Here is an 18,383-nt window from a genome sequence, read left to right as displayed (position 1 = left end):
ACAACTGCCTCATTATCTATCATCATCAATTAAAATGTTAAAATTATTTTTATAAATAAAATAAATAAATCGAAAAATCGTCACGTTGATCGCAAGCCTGCAGACCGATGATCCGGGCGAACAGCATAGAGGGCTGGACTGGGCCGGGCCGCACTTCTCGTTCCCCAATGAGACCAAATCAATTGTCCACAGCTCACGTGGAACCCAAACAAAGAGCAAGACGTAATCCACTGCAAGCGAAAACTTCAGCAAACAACGGAAGTAATGCTTCGACAAATTTTGTCCCTCATCGACATTAACAACATGTATAACAAACCTACTAGCAGCAGCCAGCAGGCACTCTATAATATATGGATCCCTCAATTGTCTCCGCAACTAGCTGATTCATCCTAAGGAGTAGCAACAAGTATGATCGTCCTTTCCGCCCTGCACCACAACCAAGTCATCAGTTCAGACCAACACCAACCCCAATTTCCTTCGGATGAAGAGTTTGGCCTAAAGGAACAATATCTCATTCGATGAGTTTGATTAAAAGAAAAAGAAAGGCAACTACCAGACCAGAAATCAAATACATTCCAATCCCCCCCCCCCCTCAAGATTTAGTTTTACCACCACAAAACTTCTAACTTCTCTTGTTGTGACTCATTGACTCTCGAGAAATAAGAAAAATAAAAAAATGACTTAGCCTAATAGAAAACGAAACAGCTCGCTAGGGGAGTTCTTTCTGTTATTACATTTAATTCAATCTTTTCGTCATATGTGGTTTTTCCCTCCCTTCCTCCGCAGATTTTAGCTTGTACCAACTAACAGCCATGGCTTCTAATCTCACAATGAGGTCAAGAAATCTATAACCGTGCGCATGAGAAACCAGCAAAGCAGTGTAATGGAGTACAAAAACCATGATGCAGTCAAATGCCTAAATGCATATGCAGGGCTCCCACAATCGATTTAAGAGATGGGAAAACAGAGAAACGAGGAACAGAAGAACAAAACCTTGATACCTACCAAGCCCCATTATTTCTAGATCGTCTTGGTTGAATGCATGACTTTGCTTCTTCCTGTCCCTTCCGGAGAGGAAAGAGTTTATCTTGACAATAGCTTCCTGTAACTCCTACAAATTGACAATGGCAAGAGAAAATAGGATTTGTCTTCAACCTCATACTGCAGAATTGGATGAAGTAAATTGGACATGCATATTGCAAAAAATTAAAATTACAGTTCCATTACTACCCATCTGTTTTGCACTGAAAAGATGGTAAAAACTTGGCTCATCATAAAAAGTCTATTTTGTATCCATGGTGAGGATACTGAATGTAGAGAAAGATTTCCAATATTTAAGTGGAGGTTTTGAGCAGGCTTGCCCAATACTGTTAGTCCCACCGAAGAAGATAGTTTCACTTAATGTTCTTATTCATTACACACCAGTTTCATTTTCTGAGATACCATCATTTCCAACCAAACAATAAGAGAAAACAAGAATCTCAAAAAGGAAACAATTCAAGCCCTAGTTTTCACTCCCCTTCCTTCTTGGAACGTTATCTCTCTCTCAATAACCTTCGACCCCAAAACCAACAGTCATTGCAGTTATTAATTATGTAAAACCTTGTTTTGTTGCCGGAGTATCCAAGAAGTGCGTCAAATGCAGTAACTACCACAGTTTATAACAATTGTTTCTGATTATTTCAGGAAAGGTTTATCCATTAGTAAGAAATTTCCATGATCTCATTGCAGATGCAAAATAGAACCCGTACCTCCCATGATACCAGACTTTTCATAAAGGCAGGAAGGCCATCATAGTCATCCTTCGTTACCTTTTTGCCAGCATTTCTAGCTACTGAAGATTCATCACTGAATGCATCTGTTAAAATAGCAAAGCATAGGATAAGAGTAATAATGTAAGTATAAATGAAGAGCTAATATAAAGCAAATACAAAACTTTTGATGCTACTTTTTTCATTTGATGCTATTATATAAAACAATTAAATAATAATTGGGAAAGAAAATTTTAATCTGGTACCTGAAGCATTTAAATCAGGTTCTTGAAATCCAGCTGCAATTACCTTTCCAGACATTATTCCATCATAAGAACTGCACCAAATCATCAACAGTCAAGGAGAAGAACCAAATCAAAAACAAAAATAGATAAATAACTTGATAACTTAAAAATTGTTTTCAACTTAACCTCATTGTTCCTCCTGAAAAATTTTCAGTGATAGAAAGACAACCATCACCTGTTAAAATCGAATGCAGATGTAGCTTCTTATAGTGAAGTGCATGGACAAAAAAACTGAAGTTACATATAACACTATATTCAAAAGTAAAACCACCAGGAATCCCTTCTTTCAACCATATAAAACAAAGTTAAAAAATTAAGATTTTCAAACAGCTTACCACATAGAACATTGGATTCTATGCATCTTATCATTAAGATATGTAGGCAATGGAGAGTAATGCTAATCTGAAATTTATTGCATATTTCCCAATACCAATGACAGAAATATCTTCTAACCTTCTGAGGCTAAAGTGGCTAAGCAAGCATCTGAAAGACCGAGGTTTTGTAAGGAGATTGAATCCTCAAATCTTATAAATGTCAAGAAAAACAAGACAATGCCACGCTTATAGGAGAAAAGACTCATCATATACAAAAAGAGAATATTTCAAATACATTCATGAAATTGAACAATTTATATAGTGCCCAAGTTTCACACACTTTAAACTATAACTAGCATGTCAATAGAAACACATATAATATGTATATGTTACTCTCACTTAGTGATATGATTTATGATGTCTATGATTCATAATTATGATAAATGATATGCTCATGTTTTTAGCTTTTAAGATTGAAGTATGTGCCTTCTAAAAATATCATTCTCAGTGTTCTACAAAATGTTAGCTAAGCATGCATAAGCATTGTTGTTTACGTTAAACATAACGTAACAAGCAAAAGTATGCCAACAGACCTGAATATGAGGTTAAGTTCTGGTGATAAATATGCATATAGTGATTAGAAGTGACAGTTGAATTTTAAGGCTTGGATAAGTTTGACCATGATTAACGGAAGGAAGTTTGAGTTTTAAACATTATGTATGTTGAGGATCATAAGCTACTTAGGCATGGATAGAGTAATGAAAAATTAAATAGAAATACAAATAAAAAATGAATGTTATATTAAATGTTGAGATACATAAGTGAGATTGAAAAATAAGCTTAGACAAAAAATATCATCTTTGTCAAACCAAATTCAACTAAATTAAAGTTGTTGCAACATTAGAATTGTATTAGTAAAAAAAGAAAAGAAAAGAAAAACTTTAAATGAGGCATTATGAGATTGAATCCTAGACCTCAAGGTAACCTCTTAAACATCTCTACCTTATTTTGGCCTCATCCATTTTTACTAATATGATATCCCACAATCATTTTTCTCATTCTTTAATCATTTTCTTAGCTTTTCTCATGGAGACTAGAAAACCCCAACTCTGAGGAAGATTGAGGTAAGAAAAACTCAATTCTTCACTTACTGTTTTTGGGGTTTTAGTTTACAAATTATAGGCTAATCTTTTCAGTTGCTTTTAAGTAACCTAGATTTCAAATTAATATTGATTTTTGGATGTGTTTTGTATAATTCTCTTATAGTTCTAAGGTCTCTGGTATGACCTTAATTTGAGATCGATGTATAGAGTTGTAATTGTCCTAATATGAGATACTTAGAATCTCCTATTTTCAAAAGAGTTTTATTCGAGCTAAATTGACCCCCTTAAGGATATGATTAGGCTATGTCCTATTAACATATTTTAAAAAGTTCTCTTAGAGTTGTGTAAGATATAGAATTGAGTGAATACCACCTATATGCATTAAGATATAAGGTTTATAAGTTTAGAATGTGGTCTTTCATTGGCATCTTCATTTTTGAGTTCAATCAGGTAAATATAAGTTTAATTCACTACAAAATAATGGTCGTATAAATTATTGTATTCATAATATATTTTGAAAAAAAATATTTTTAATGATATGATTATCATATAAGCTAGACATAAGCTAAATGTGAATTTATATATTTTGTAAACATAAAAATATATGACTTGTGATGAAAATATATTATATGCATATATATATAATGTCATGCAATGTTAGAGTACACATGTTTTCTTTGACATGCGGTATGTGAGTGCACGTATATATTATGATATGTGATGTGTGAGTGTACATATATATCATGATAAAGTGCGATGTAGGAGTCCACGTATATGTTATGATACGAGGCATAAAAGTCCTTGAATTTATTATGCTTCCTACATGTGCATATAAGCATTTCGAATTATTTCGACGTAGAATTTTAATGCTTTATTTTGCATATTACATGTTGTAAAGTTATGCTTTCTAAATAAGTCATAGGATATAAGGTATATCATTAAATGTCTTATGCCAATGATTTTGAAATGTTGTATACATGACATGATGCATGCTCACCTGAATAAAGCTACAAAAACTTATACTTACTAAGTGATTACTCACTATAGACCCTATTTCGCAGGTAAGGATATTAGTACCTCACTCAATTATTTGGGTAGGGAAGTAAGCACATGCAACCCTATTTTGCAGGTAAGGATCATCAGTAATCTATATGATTCATTTTAACAATAAAATAAACTTTCATGCATTTAAATATGGAGAGAAAGATTAAATTGATATGTCAATTGACATTAAATAATAAAATCAAAATTTTCAATGGATGTTCCATCAAACCTATCCTTGTATAAGAATGCAAACAGATAATTATGCGTTTTTTTTCTATGGAAGGTAAATTAAATTATCATCCCAATTAATTAAAAGCATCTCTCTTGACTGTAGGTATATAAATAACACTCTCAGGAAACTAACATTCTAAACTAAACTGCAAACCCAACTCTACGCCCTTGACGACAGAGCTATTGCAACCAACGTATCTTCAGTAACCTAAATCTATTGTTCCATGCCAACAACATATTTTATTCATCAACTTAACAGCAAAACCTTCTCTGGCTGAGATTGCATTCCCCTGCATTAATCATTTCCATAGCCAAATAAACTACAACACCAAAGACTACAGATTCTACTCAATACTTCCTCATAAATCTCTTAAAAACTGCAAGCCACCGGTGGCAACTGAAAATAACCTTCTTCAACGAAACATGTAGTCTAGTAGCATCGAGAACTACACAAATCAAAGATTAAAATATTGAGACTGAATAATACACACTTTGTTGCTAGGAAGCCATAAGTCAATTAGTGCACAACGCTCCCACCTATGTGGGGCTCTGTAAGGGTCAATGCACAAAGCCATAAGTATTCTATAGTTTCTCTCCAACCATAAATAATATGCAGCAGCTGCCATCATTTTTTTTTCTGAGATTAGCTCTAATATTTTTTTCCATTTGCAGCTGCTTGCAAACCTTCTGACCTCCATATCAATGAACTTAAAACACAGAAAAAAAATTTATTTTAGATCAATGCATGGTAGCCCAAAACATGCATCCAATTACATTGATTCTAGTTGTAAAGCGATATCCAGATATAACTAGGAAGTTTAACACAAATTTCCAACGCTACTGACTGCAAACGTCCTTTGCTTTTTTATCATAATTTATCTTTAATAGGTAGATATTCTAAATCTTTTCATGACATTTTATTTATAGTTTACTAAATTGCTTTTATGTCTTCACATAATCAAATCTTACCAAGCTGGTAAATGACACCTAGATTGTCCTGGTAAAGTTTTACCAGCACATTTGTTTATATAATCTTAAAGAAATATTAGATCAGTTCCCTCTGGTTTACTTCTCAATTACCAAACAGATCAAGATTCGACGGTGCCATAAAGCAGATAGAATTCAAGAATCTTGATAAAAACGAACATGGAACCAAAACAATTAACATAGGTCACAAATAACAAACGTGGGGAAAGGATACAAAGAATCCTCCTCTAGCCTCTTCCTGCTTGACCGGGCAACAGAAACCGAACCAAAATCGACAGGAAGTTTAAGATGACCATTGACCGGACTCGCGAATTTTGGATCGTCCCCAATCTCCTCATCAACCTCATCGTCCAACTCCACCCCTGCGCAAGAATACAAATCGCTAGACAAATCAAGACAACAGGGAGATTAGGGTTTCTCCAGGGGGGGTGCCTCACCGGGGACGTAGCCGAAGCTCTGCATCCGATCTTCGAGATCCGCGATGCAACTCTGATGGTTCTTGAAGACCTCGTTGCAGTGGCCTAGGAGCTCCTCGAAGGAGACGGTCCCGAAGGCCATGGACTCGAGGAGTTCGAGGTCGGCGCCGGCGCAGGAGATCCGGCGGTCGAGGGACTGTAAGAAAGCGGAGGCCGCCGAATCTGGAGGAGGAGTAGCGATCAGAATAGGGTTTCTTGGGAGCAAATCCAAGAGAGAAGTGGGAAGAGTTCGTCACCGAGGGGAATCGGTCGCCTTTGGATGGAGTCGGAGAGGGATTTGGAGGCGGTGTCGACGTGGTGGCAGAAGGCGGCGAGGGCTTGGCAGAAGGCGGAGATGGCGGTCTCCATTTGCTGACCTTCGTTTCCTTCTTCGAGCGGTCGCTCGCGCTCGCGCTCGGGAAGGGGAAAGTAATGGGGAGGAGCGCCAATTCTCGGTTTCAAATACTTCCGCGAGCGGCTTCCACGTGTCCAGAACATCTTTTAGCCTCTGTTGATGGCATCGTGTTTTCGGCAGCAACCCGACACAGTAACAACGAAAACAAAAACACACAACACAGCCGTTTCACAAACTTTAATTGGAGATATGACAACGGTTTCTCACAAAACTAATTTTATAATAGTAGTTTTATACATAATCCATAAAAATAATTTTTATAATAAAACTAAATAAGAGATCAATAGCAAAAAGTTGACAGAGAATGACAAATAGAATTTGGGGAATTACTTCTAGCATTCATGCGAATAAATAATGCAGTAGGCAATAAAAAAAGGATTCGATTCTTGCCACCTCTTTTTTATTTGAAAGTTGAGACAAGCACAAAAATAATTCACAAGAATTCTGTTCTTGACACGGGCTGTCGAAGTATTGACTGGAAATTAATTTCCATAAAAGCAGAAACAGATATTGCATCACCCGATATTGTCACCCAATATAAATATACATTTTGACGGCATTTTTAGTTCAACTAGAGGAAGCTTAAAACTACTGCCACATGTATCACTGACTTTGCACTCAGATGAGTTCTCCTCGAAGAGCAGCAGCAGCCCTTTGAATAGCTCTGGCAACTCTCCAGATTTCATGTTGAATTCCCAATTGCTCTTCTTCTCCCGCATGTTTTCTGGCTTGAGAAATAGCATCAGCTATTCCCGGAAAGAACGAGAGCTTGCTCTCCGTATCCTCAGGCGGCGAGTATAACTGCCCACCACACTTATCAAGTTAATAAGTTCCTAAATCCATAAATTACAATCAATAGGCTAGTCCTGAAATTTTTGTGAATCAACGGAGCAGAAACCTGATAATAAATGATATCATCTACTTCCTAACAAGCATACTTGGTTTGCATACTTGGTGATCAGGTCGATGTATTGCACTTCATAAAAACAATGAAATCCATGAAGTAGATTCTGAAAGCAATATAATCCATATGCACTATAGAATGATGATATTTTTATTCTCAGATATATTCTTATTTATATAGATTTAAATAGCATCCATGGTAAAGAATCCTCAAGTATGTTTTCAAGACATTTGGCAATTTGTGAAACTCGAGTAAAATCACACGTCTTTGAACTTCGGGACAAAATTAGTGGATCCCTAAACTTCAATTTTGGCCAATTTAATTCCTTGGACAAGATTAATATTTCGATCAAGTCTTACTATTAGATTCTGCCCATAAACCTGGACAGAAAGCTAATCTGACTATACAATAAGAAGTGACTTGGCAACTTGGTATAAATTTCATGGGAAAGGATGCTCAACATGCTCATATACTGATTGGCAACTCAGTCTGGTTTCCCCTAAAATTTAATTTTGAACCATTCTCTATAGGGAGCACATCAGATAACCTTTCTAATGATATTATTTGAGTGAAATGTAATGGAACTTTAGAAAGTCAGATGACAAGTCAGAAGGATATAATTGACTATTGCCCCAAGGTTCAAAGGCTAATAGCTATGTTCGTCTATTATAATAGGGTAGCAAACAACAAGATCACTACAAACAACTAGCAAGTTGCTACTGATTTATCAGAAGTGACCAAAGACTTGACTAGCACCATAAATGAAAATAAAATGTCATGGTCAAAAACATGGAGACTAACAAACCAAAAAGAAATTTCGAGGTGGAATTTGAGTTATCTAAGACCTGCTCTGAAAAACATATAGACATTCTGCATGGATTCTTGACCAAAATGGGCATATTTCACATGGATGATTGATCCAAATTGGCATTCATCAGAAGATATCCTGCAATTTTCTACATCTTATACATTCAAATTTTACAATTGTCTGATCAAAGGCCTCCATTCTAATTCACATCAACAAAGTTTACAATCAACTATGAGCACATAAATTTATGGTTCACCTAGTTCACCTATCACACACCTCATGAAACAAGAACGTTAAACACATTTGTTCAATGTTCTTCCTTCTTTCCAATGACAGTTTGCTAGTTCACAAATATAAGGTAAACACAATTTATGCAACTTGTCTTGATTTACAAGTTTTAACTACATTTTTGCCTTAATTTATTTGTACACAAAGCAGTGGCAGTTATGTTTGTGTTATTCTTATCCAGTGAAGTACCTAATTATTTACTCTCTTTTAAATTCTAATCATAATATATTTTAGCTGCTAATTACTACTGATCGTTAAGTTGCATTGACCAATGTGTTAGTAGTTAGTACATTGACATAATCAATTCACTAGGATCTTTAGATATCTGAGCAACTCATGTTTCCAAGATTTAAAGCATTAGTTGCAGAATCTAGAAATAGAACCCACTACTGGCATATTCTAGCACTTGCATGGTTCATATTAGGCTTACCAGATGCCTAAAGCACGGTCTTCCTTTGAGGCCCTCTGCTTCCAGGAAGCCTCTTTCAGCAAGCATTAGGCGATCATTGAAAGCACGTCTCCTTAAAGCAGCAAAATCCTCTGTGGTGTCTACCTCTTGCAGTTTCTGTCATTTATTCAATTGCACAAAGAGTAGATCAACAATCTTAAAGCTTCTACAAGAATTCTAGTTATCTACTGATAGTATTACGAACCAGCCTTCGTTTATACAAAAGTTACTTTAGCAAGAAAAGAACACAAACACATCATAGGAAATGGCTACAGAAATCTTAACAAAGAACTACAACAAAAGGGGTAAACCAACGAGATATTTCTTTCCTTCAGACACAGATAAGACAAATAACAAGGGAGCAAACGTGCAGCTAGATTCATGCAACCTGTCAACAACTACTATAGGTAAGCTATGAAACTAGAGAGGCAACATCATCATGGATGACACAACATTACATAACAAGCAAGGTACATGGTGTTGCTGGAAAGAGTAACCATCCTGTTAAAGTTCCCTAGTTGGATGGATTTTCTCAAATAACTAGCATAAGCTACTTAGCAGTGGGGAGGCTCTTCAGGAGCTGGAATCAAACAATAATGCTTATTCGTTTCTTTATAAAAAAAAAAAAAAAAAGCATATCTCAGTATATATTCTGCTATTGCTCATATGTCTCAGCACAAATCCACTTTTTATAAACAAAAATCTAAAAGAATAATAATGAAACTTGCTGCAAGGTTTGGGCCAGTTTCAAGCCTGACCTTGCTTTCTTCTACAGCTTCTCTAATCGCAACAGTGAGCTCGTCAATAGATGAATTTATGGGTTGTACTTGCACAGATCCCCCACCATCCAGCAAGGCACTCAATGCAGTTGCATGCTCCTACAAGATAAGACTAAAGTCAAATCTCTCTGTTATGCAACAGGTCCAGAAAAGCAGAAAAAAACTTCCTTATCTTGAAAAACTGCTTTTTCTAATTTATGCTTGACAGCATTGAAGTACTCAGCTATCATAAATCTATTCACATTTATCAATCTTCTATGAATGTTATGGTTTATGTTCATTTAATGTATATAAGAACAACTTATATAAGGCAAGTAGCCAAGTACTACAGATAAAAGTTAATATGTATAAATTTCCCTATATGGAGAAAGGAAGAGTTAGAAATTAATATTAATTACCCAAAAAGGTGAAGGAGCTTGATAAAGTAAATGAAAAAAAGGTCAAGACAAAAAAGGCAGCCGGTGGGCATAGTTCACAAATCTAGGTTGGGTTAGTAATATGCAGGCTTAGCTTTGTAGGTAGAAAGACCATTTTTTCCAAATCCCAATCCAATACGTGAACTTACAATTTAAGCAATAATGTGGCTCAAAATGTTTAAGCCAAAAGTAATAATGATAGACTCATCAATCCTTGTAAGTCAATTTCCACTTCCAGTATGTAATTTACCTGGGGCATCATGAGTTTCCCCGTTTAAGACTTAACATCCTCGTCAAAACCCAACTCACAGATCAGAATCAATCCTAGTATATGATGTACCTCTAGCCTCATTCACAGGTGGACCATCGCATCATGTTCAATATAGGGTCAATCTTAGAATGATTGTCAAAACCCAACTCAACGGAAAAACTAACAGATAATTTAACAAACTGAATCACAGAACCAAAACACTAAGTTCAAGTTCATGGCAATAGAGTCATTTGATATAATATCAGTTATCACAAGTTGACCAACGAAAAACTAACACATTAACTTGACAGTTGAATCACTAGCTCATAGTTAGCCTCAAGCTAATGCTAGTAGACTCATATAGCCTATATGAGCCAACTCAAACTTCCTCTCACTTCCAATAGAAAAGGGCACAGCCTTTATTTAGAGCAGTTGTTTCGCGGAACTAAAAGGTAGTAGCAATTGTGAATGCTTACTATTCTTATAAGTTCAATTACCCGAAGTCCAAAAAAATCATCACAGTCATGAGAAGCAACTTTCCTGGCTTAAACCTACTTCAAATCCTATTAGACCTGTCCTCCTACCCAGAAGAAAGAAAAGAAGTGTGTATTATTCCCTGAACCTGCCCTTATTCCTCAGCACATATTCCTTATGAAGAATAATGGCGAATGATAGCCTTTTGATCAAAAGCAACCGGCACTTTGGTTTGAAGTCAAACACATAAGCAACAAAATGAAGGCACATGGTGGACTGCAACAAAATCAACTATTTTTCTCTTCACATGAGTTGTGATCTTACTATACCTATATCTGATTTAGTGTCATACTTCCAATAAAAGTCTATTTCAGTGAACAATTCAAAGCATGGGAGTAGTCCTTTGAGAATGGCAATAATATTGGTTTTATTTTAGATTAGTCGTTCTAGTTCATCTAGTTGGATGAATTGCACTAATTCTCCTTAGTAGATTCTTTATCAAAGTGAACCTGACAAGATGGAGAATCTACTTAGGAGTACAAAAAATGATGACATTTAAACATCCGTATTTTTTTCTACCTCAAATAAGGCTACCAATAAATTTACCCTTGATTCTAAACAAACAATAAAACAGAACTTCTAGTGGTAGTAGAAAAGCTTCTTTAGTCATTGTAGTACTGAAACAAACAAAGAAACAGAAATGAAAGCTCGCTCCTTGCTTTAGACAAATATTGCTGTCTTGGTAAGAAGGACATGAACAATATGTCTGGATGTATTTACATACCTGGTTCTTCCACCGGTGCAACAAAAGACAAACATAAACAGAGACATTTAACCAGACTTTAAGCATTATTTGTCTATAATATTCAGCTGCAAATAATTGTTATGAAAATTTGAAATAAAGAATTTTGAACCTATCTAAATTCAAATGTAATTTTTAAAATTTTCAATATGCAAAGAAAACATTCAGACCTCAGAAAACAAGTACTTACATGTAACTGAGCAGAGTAAGAAGGATAGTCAAAGGGTAGGACCAGATCATCTGCTAGGCGAAGACCTAAGAGTCCCCAAATTTCTGCAACTGAGGAGCATGTACGACAAACTCAGAAAACTCAAATAGTTGTGCATAAAACTAGCAATGAATCAGCTGAAAACATAATTCTAACTTCTATTCAAAGTAAATGAAGTAGTCAAGGATAGACCTGTAGTAAATAATTGAAGCTATATAAAATCAGGCCTATGATATTGTGTTTTTCAGACCAAATGAGGTATCAGCTAATTCTTATAGTCATGAAAGAATAGAAGCCAGATAGCATTAGGCCATGGAAAACATAGTGAAATCCAAAATGTTGTAAATTAATTAGAACTAATCATAGAATTTGTCATGTGGCTATAACAATCTGTATTTGCAACATTAAGTTTCACATGCAAGTGCCAGAGATAATGTTTGCGATCCATCTCGGAGGTTTCTCTTCAATCTCATTCTCAGATGATATGTTATTCATTCCCAAGTGACAAGGCTACTGAAATATGAAGGTAGAAAAACTCCAAACTATTGATCCTCCAGATTATAATATTCTTGTTATCCCATATAAACTAAAAGCTAGATATTCTGAAATTAGGTTCCTAGCAGTGATTTAAAAAGTGCTAGGCGCCAAAAGGCGTCAAGGTTCAAAAACGCCCGAGGTGCTAGGCACTTGCCCGAGCGAAACGAGGCGCTAAAATATTAAAATATATAATATAATTAATAAATATAATTATTTAACAGTATTAAAATCAAAATAATATATTATTAATCTAATAAATACAAATATATTACTGTTACTAGTATACTGTTAACAGTATACTTTTGAAAGAGAAGTGCAAGGGAAGACCGAGGGTGTAGCGACAGCGGTAAAAGTGAGCAGTGACAGCGAGAGCGGCGACAACGACAGCGGGAGCGGTGAGCGACGACAACGGCGGCAGCGGGAGCGGCGACAGCGGCAACGAGCAGCGGTAGCGTGAACGCGAGCAGGGTTAGGGTTGGGCAGCGGCAGCTGATATCAGTACTTTAGTTGGTTCGATTGAACCAACTAAAGCATCGGAGATCGAACCAAACCTAAAACGTTGGTTCGGTCGCCTAGTTTAACCCAGGCACTTGCCCGAAGCACCCGGCGCCTGGGCTCGAGCGAGCGCCCAAGCGGCGTCTCTTTGAAGTGTGCCGCCTGGAAGTGAAGCGAGGCGCTCGGGCCTCGCCTCGCCTGAGCGCCTAGGCGAGCGCCCGAGCGCCTATTGAAATCACTGGTTCCTAGCTCACTACTAAACTCCGCATGCAGGAAAGTATTTTATATCAAATGCATCTAGGAAAATGGAAACACTTACTAGCCACATGACGATGAAATGATGGATCTCCATGTTCGACCATCCATTTGTAGGAGTCAAAAACAGTATGGTAGCCGGGGAATACTGAAAGCAGAATATAAAATTACCCATCTGATGGCACAAACAAAGACTAGGAATGTATGTTATCTTTCCACATGAGGTGATTGAAGTGAAGACAACTATCATATATCACAAACAAGTTTATGCATTTTGAACAGTGTAGGTCCTCTTGGAATAGGTATGATACACCCTCAATCAACAACAAGTGACGGAGAAAAGTTGATGTCAATCTCAGAAGGCAAAACATTGAAACAGCTGACACTCCATCTAACAGTAGAAATCTATTAGATGCATACCATCTCCATAGTAGAAGACAAAAGAAACATACCATCTCCATAGTAGAAATCTACAGAAGGAACTCCAGCAAGGTGCAAAAATGCAGAAAAATCTGAATCAGCTCTAGACAGTCTTTCAATCTTCTGCAGTAAAAAACCATAACCGGCATGCTCAAATTCCCGTAAAGCTGAATCACTGATAGAAGATTAAATAACAGCGGTACTACATATAAACACCTTACACTGATACCCCCATTGTTTACTATCCAAGATTCATAAACTGTCCTCGCTTCAAAATCCGGGTCCTGGATCTGAAACATCAAGATGACAAGATCGTGTATCAACAGTAGACATAGAGAAATCTTACATGAATGGTAGATAAATTGTCCAGCAGCAATCAGCAATCACTGTTAGTAACTGATCCTGCTCTTTCTAATGGAGAAAAGATTCTCATTAACAAAGCAGTGGTTTTCTGCAAAGAATTTTACTGGTCACACTAACCAATTGAAGAAATGAATTACTAGCTTGGTAGAAAAAGATTGCTATGAACTGATTTATCTAAAACTAAACAGTTTTTTTTTTCTATTTGTATAAAAGTAAGCAGGAAAAAATTGCTTGATTAAAAGAAAACTTCTTCAAGTATCATAGGAGAGAAGAACATAACTAATTTGCAGTAGTATTGCCTATTGTCACCTGCTTTGTAACTTCAACTATAAGCTTGTCCAACTGGGGGGTTGCACTAGCAAAAAAGCCATCACCTTGAACTGCACAATCAACATTCAAGTATACCACGGCTTTTGATGACAACCTTCCAAGGTTCTGCTCAACCCATTCAGTAGATCCAATCTGAAAAGTAAGTCCTCTGATTTAGATGAAAAACTTTTAAATAAATGCGAAGTACTACAACTAAATCCTTTTAGATAACAAATTTGATCTAGTGCCTCAAACCAACTCAAACATCTCAACAATATGCATGCACGAAGAGATGTTCAGTACATAACGGACGAATGCTTTCAGTTGTATATAGGGTTGCATGCTTAAGAAACACAATATGCACGTATGTGTAGTAGCAGTCACTGCATCTTTTTGAGCATATACCTACAAAAATATTTGAGCTCCATACGCATGATCTATCATGTAACTGCATATAAGATGGGATAAGTGGCGTTCAGATCTCATTGTGGGAAGATATGGCTAAATAATTGTCAAATATAAAGCATTCAACCACGCAATAAGAGAATATCACAAGGTAGCGACAAGCTTTTTTCACTGAAATAGTATCATTTAGATTGATCCATCATTTAAGCTGAGAAATATTAACAAAGCATAAAACATGCCCTTTCTCTATTCAAATATAATTAGAAATTTTAGTGACAAGTAAGAAAGCCCAACGGATCCAAAGTCCAATGATTAACTCACCATGCCAAACTCCTCTGCATCCCAGCTACATAGGATTATTGTCCTTCGAGGCCTCCAGCCCGAGCGCAACAAACTCCCATAACGGCGGGCAACATCAAGAAGCGCAGCTGTTCCACTGTTGGGGTCCACAGCACCAAATGTCCATGCATCTCGATGGTTGCCAAGGATAATGTAACGATCTGGCTCCTCGCTTCCCCTTATTATGCCGAAAACATTTTGAATCTTTGCCAACTTTCTATCTTCCTTAAAGAAGGTCATAAATGGAAAAGAAATTAAAAGCTAGTCCAAATTGAATACAAATGAGAACAAAGGATCACTTTCATACTTGAATGCATAGGAAAAAACAGGATGGGAATCCCGTAACAAAGAAAACCTTAACCTAATGTAAGGTATGCTTATATAAAATATCCAGGATGGAAAACCATCCAGATCGGAGAAAATGAACTTCTGAAGAGAACATTACTACAAACAAGAAATCATGGAAGAATGTGGAGTTGTTGCAAATTTTTGAGGCACATGGCACGTGCAAGTCAAGTTGTAGAGAAATCCCATCAGGCAAGTGGTTTAAAGTATGACAGACCCATAAGAATGTAGTGCCAATAATATGTTATAGACGACAAAAACGATTAACAGAGTCATGCATATGAGCGCTTGCGTGCTTAGGCTGATCCTACAACCAGCAAAAACATGATCATAAAACTTACACGTGAAGATACATCAAACAAGACATTTGATTGTTTGAAAGCATCCCTTTGGATTGTAGCATGTCATAATGGTTAGGATATTTAAGTGCTCAAGTAAGCCAAAGTTCCAATACATCAAATGATTTGAAGTTTTCTGCTATTAGTGCTGTACACATAAATTTATCGTGCCAAACAACCGACAGATTTTTTGTCATGATACACATGTTCTATCCAAAAACTAGCACGTCAACTGAAAAGAAGAAAATTCAGATGCTGATCTTATCAGTGCTTCATTTGGACATCTTTATCAAAGGTTTTCAGGACCACAACAAAAGGGATCAAACGATCAGCTGCAATGAAACAAAGAAGTGAGATGATGGCAACATCATACCGATTCATGTATTTGTGACAGCGACAAGCCTAGTACTCAATACAGAGTCAGTTTTTTTCGATCGTGGACCTGATGCACTACAGAATTACTACAACCAACACCTTTTAGGAACCATTAGCCATTAAGTTCCTCATGGCATTGGACCACATACATCAGCCAAAGACTAAAAGCGATTCATGGGTATAAAAAGGACATGGTCAGTTCAAGAATTCAGCCAAGGAACATACTTACTCCAAACGGAACTGACGGCTGCAATTCATATAGAAAAAGGACACACCGTCTGCAGCCGTCCAAACGGCAGCAGATCGAGGCCACCAACTGGTGAGATTACCTGATAGGTGAAGTTGACCAACGTGGGACCCGGTCCAACCCCGCTCTTCGCCGCCGAAGGCAACCCTTCTCCCCACCCGCGCGGCATCGGAGGCCCACCGAGCGTCCTCAAAATCTCCATCGCCACCACCTCGGCCACTGGCAGAGACGGAATCTTGGGGAACCTCCGCCTCACCTCCTCGTCATCGGCGGCGAGCCTCTCGCCGCCTCCGTCCGCGGCCGCCGTGTTGGGGGCCGCCCACCCGGGTGTCAACGGATCACCAACCCCACCGAGCAACACGGTCCCCCTCTCCACTCCACCGTGGTCGGCCGCCTTAAACATCAGCACCGCCGCCACGCCCCTAGCCGCGGCCCTCGCAACCACCGCCCCCCGGTACCCTCCGCCGCGCCGCACGACCGCGACGCAGCCCCTGACGTCCACGCCGAGCCGGTCGAGCGCGCTGTAGTCGTCCTCCCGGCCGTAATTGACGTAGACCGGGGGGGCCACGGCGGAGCCAGAGGGGGAGTAGGCGTGGTACGGCGGGACGGCGGCAGCCTCGAGGTCGGCGGGCTCGGCGAGGGGAAGAGGCTTCACGAGGGCTCCGTCGGGTCGGAGGAGGGCGAGGGAAGCGGAGGCGGGGTATGAGAGGAGCGGGTAGTAGTCGGCCAAGGCTACCCGGAGGCCGGCGGCGCGGAGGTGGGAGATGACGTAGGAGGCGGTCCGGGCAGCGGCGGGGGTGCCGGCGAGGTGAGGGCGGAGGGTGAGGGCGCGGAGGTGGGCGGCGATGGTGGCATTGGCGCCGGGGTGGAGCGAGAGGAAGAGGCGGTGGGGGGCGCTAAACGAATCGGCGGGGGCATTGCGAGAAGAAGAAGAAGAAGAGGAAGGGGAGGGGGTTTTCCGTGACGGGGAAAGGGAGACGTACACGACGAGGGAGAGAAGGAAGAGGAAAAGGAAAGAGAGGGAGGCGCGGTTGGGCTGGAGGGGTTTGGGGGGGAGCGGCGGAGGCATTTCGGGGAAGAGACGGGAGGCGGAGGCAGTTGGGTGTCGCTTTAAGTATCTTTATATTCAGTGAGCATAGTTGGTGGGGAGTCGGAGAGGGAGCGACGAGGGAGCGACGAAGGGAGGTGTACGGGAACATGTTCCCTTTGCCAGGTGGTAGGAATAGGAATAATACGCCTGCGGCTTGTGGTGGTCTGGCGACGGTGCTTTTTCCCAGGACGAGTTCCCTGGTTGCTGCTTAAGTCGTGCCGTAAGTTGCTCACTTCGCACCTTTCGGACGCAATAAATAATAGAGACAGAAATTATAAATATATATATATATATATAAATAATAGTTGCGGTTATCCCTCATTTGATAGTGCAAAGCCCAGTCAACTTCACATCAGTCCGTCCCATCCATAAGATATGGAGAAGAGGGAGACTCCTTACACCAAGAAATATGTTTACTATATTAAAAATAATAATAACTTTTTATAATTCATAAAAAAAATTTAAAACTTTATTCTGATTTTATTTATCTGATAATAATAAAATATATATATCGATCGATACGGATGATACTATATGATTATCAAACATATATGATAAGAAATTTCATTTAACACTCAAGGACAGATAATTCATAAAAGAAATTTAAAACCTCAGTAACAATAAATAAATGCTACATGATTAGCGAATCGAAATTCGATTAGAACTGTATTTAGAATTTTATGAATGTGATATTTCTCGTTATTACTTACAAATGTCAAGAATATGTTCAGAAAATAGAAAGGCATAATAACTTTTGCCGCGTAGTGAACATATGTCGATCCACCACTGTATTATCTTGAAATCATTGCCGTCAAGGTGACTCTTTAAAAAAGATAGTGGAAGTGCCATCATGACCATCAAGTGAGATAAGAATGAATCTTGT

General features: G+C 38.3%; 2 protein-coding genes across 3 annotated transcripts; both read right to left on the bottom strand.

The window, feature by feature from the left end:
• Positions 1-262: 262 nt before the first annotated feature.
• Positions 263-6,603, bottom strand: LOC135637816 (uncharacterized). Its single transcript, XM_065150628.1, has 9 exons — positions 6,448-6,603; positions 6,173-6,373; positions 5,950-6,097; positions 2,510-2,580; positions 2,183-2,231; positions 2,018-2,088; positions 1,752-1,858; positions 1,006-1,111; positions 263-426 (listed from the first exon to the last, which is right to left on the bottom strand). Exons 1-9 carry the CDS (start codon positions 6,557-6,559, stop codon positions 320-322), a joined length of 972 nt encoding a protein of 323 aa, XP_065006700.1. The 5' UTR covers positions 6,560-6,603; the 3' UTR covers positions 263-319.
• Positions 6,604-6,973: 370 nt separating this feature from the next.
• LOC135637870 (probable glutamate carboxypeptidase VP8) lies at positions 6,974-17,631 on the bottom strand. 2 transcript variants are annotated; one of them, XM_065150721.1, is made up of 10 exons: positions 16,493-17,630; positions 15,088-15,330; positions 14,362-14,514; positions 13,911-13,979; positions 13,722-13,812; positions 13,334-13,417; positions 11,965-12,053; positions 9,812-9,931; positions 9,036-9,170; positions 6,974-7,406 (listed from the first exon to the last, which is right to left on the bottom strand). In XM_065150721.1, the coding sequence occupies exons 1-10, from the start codon at positions 17,477-17,479 to the stop codon at positions 7,224-7,226; spliced, it is 2,154 nt and encodes a 717-aa protein (XP_065006793.1). In that variant the 5' UTR covers positions 17,480-17,630; the 3' UTR covers positions 6,974-7,223. The 2 variants fall into 2 exon arrangements, with proteins under 2 accessions (XP_065006793.1, XP_065006794.1); XM_065150722.1 differs by lacking the exon at positions 13,334-13,417 and having other exon boundaries at positions 6,983-7,406; positions 16,493-17,631.
• Positions 17,632-18,383: the final 752 nt, after the last annotated feature.

The sequence above is a fragment of the Musa acuminata genome, chromosome BXJ3-5 (assembly GCF_036884655.1).
Source record: "Musa acuminata AAA Group cultivar baxijiao chromosome BXJ3-5, Cavendish_Baxijiao_AAA, whole genome shotgun sequence".
Taxonomy (NCBI): domain Eukaryota; kingdom Viridiplantae; phylum Streptophyta; class Magnoliopsida; order Zingiberales; family Musaceae; genus Musa; species Musa acuminata.
This window is presented reverse-complemented; position numbering and strand designations above follow the sequence as displayed.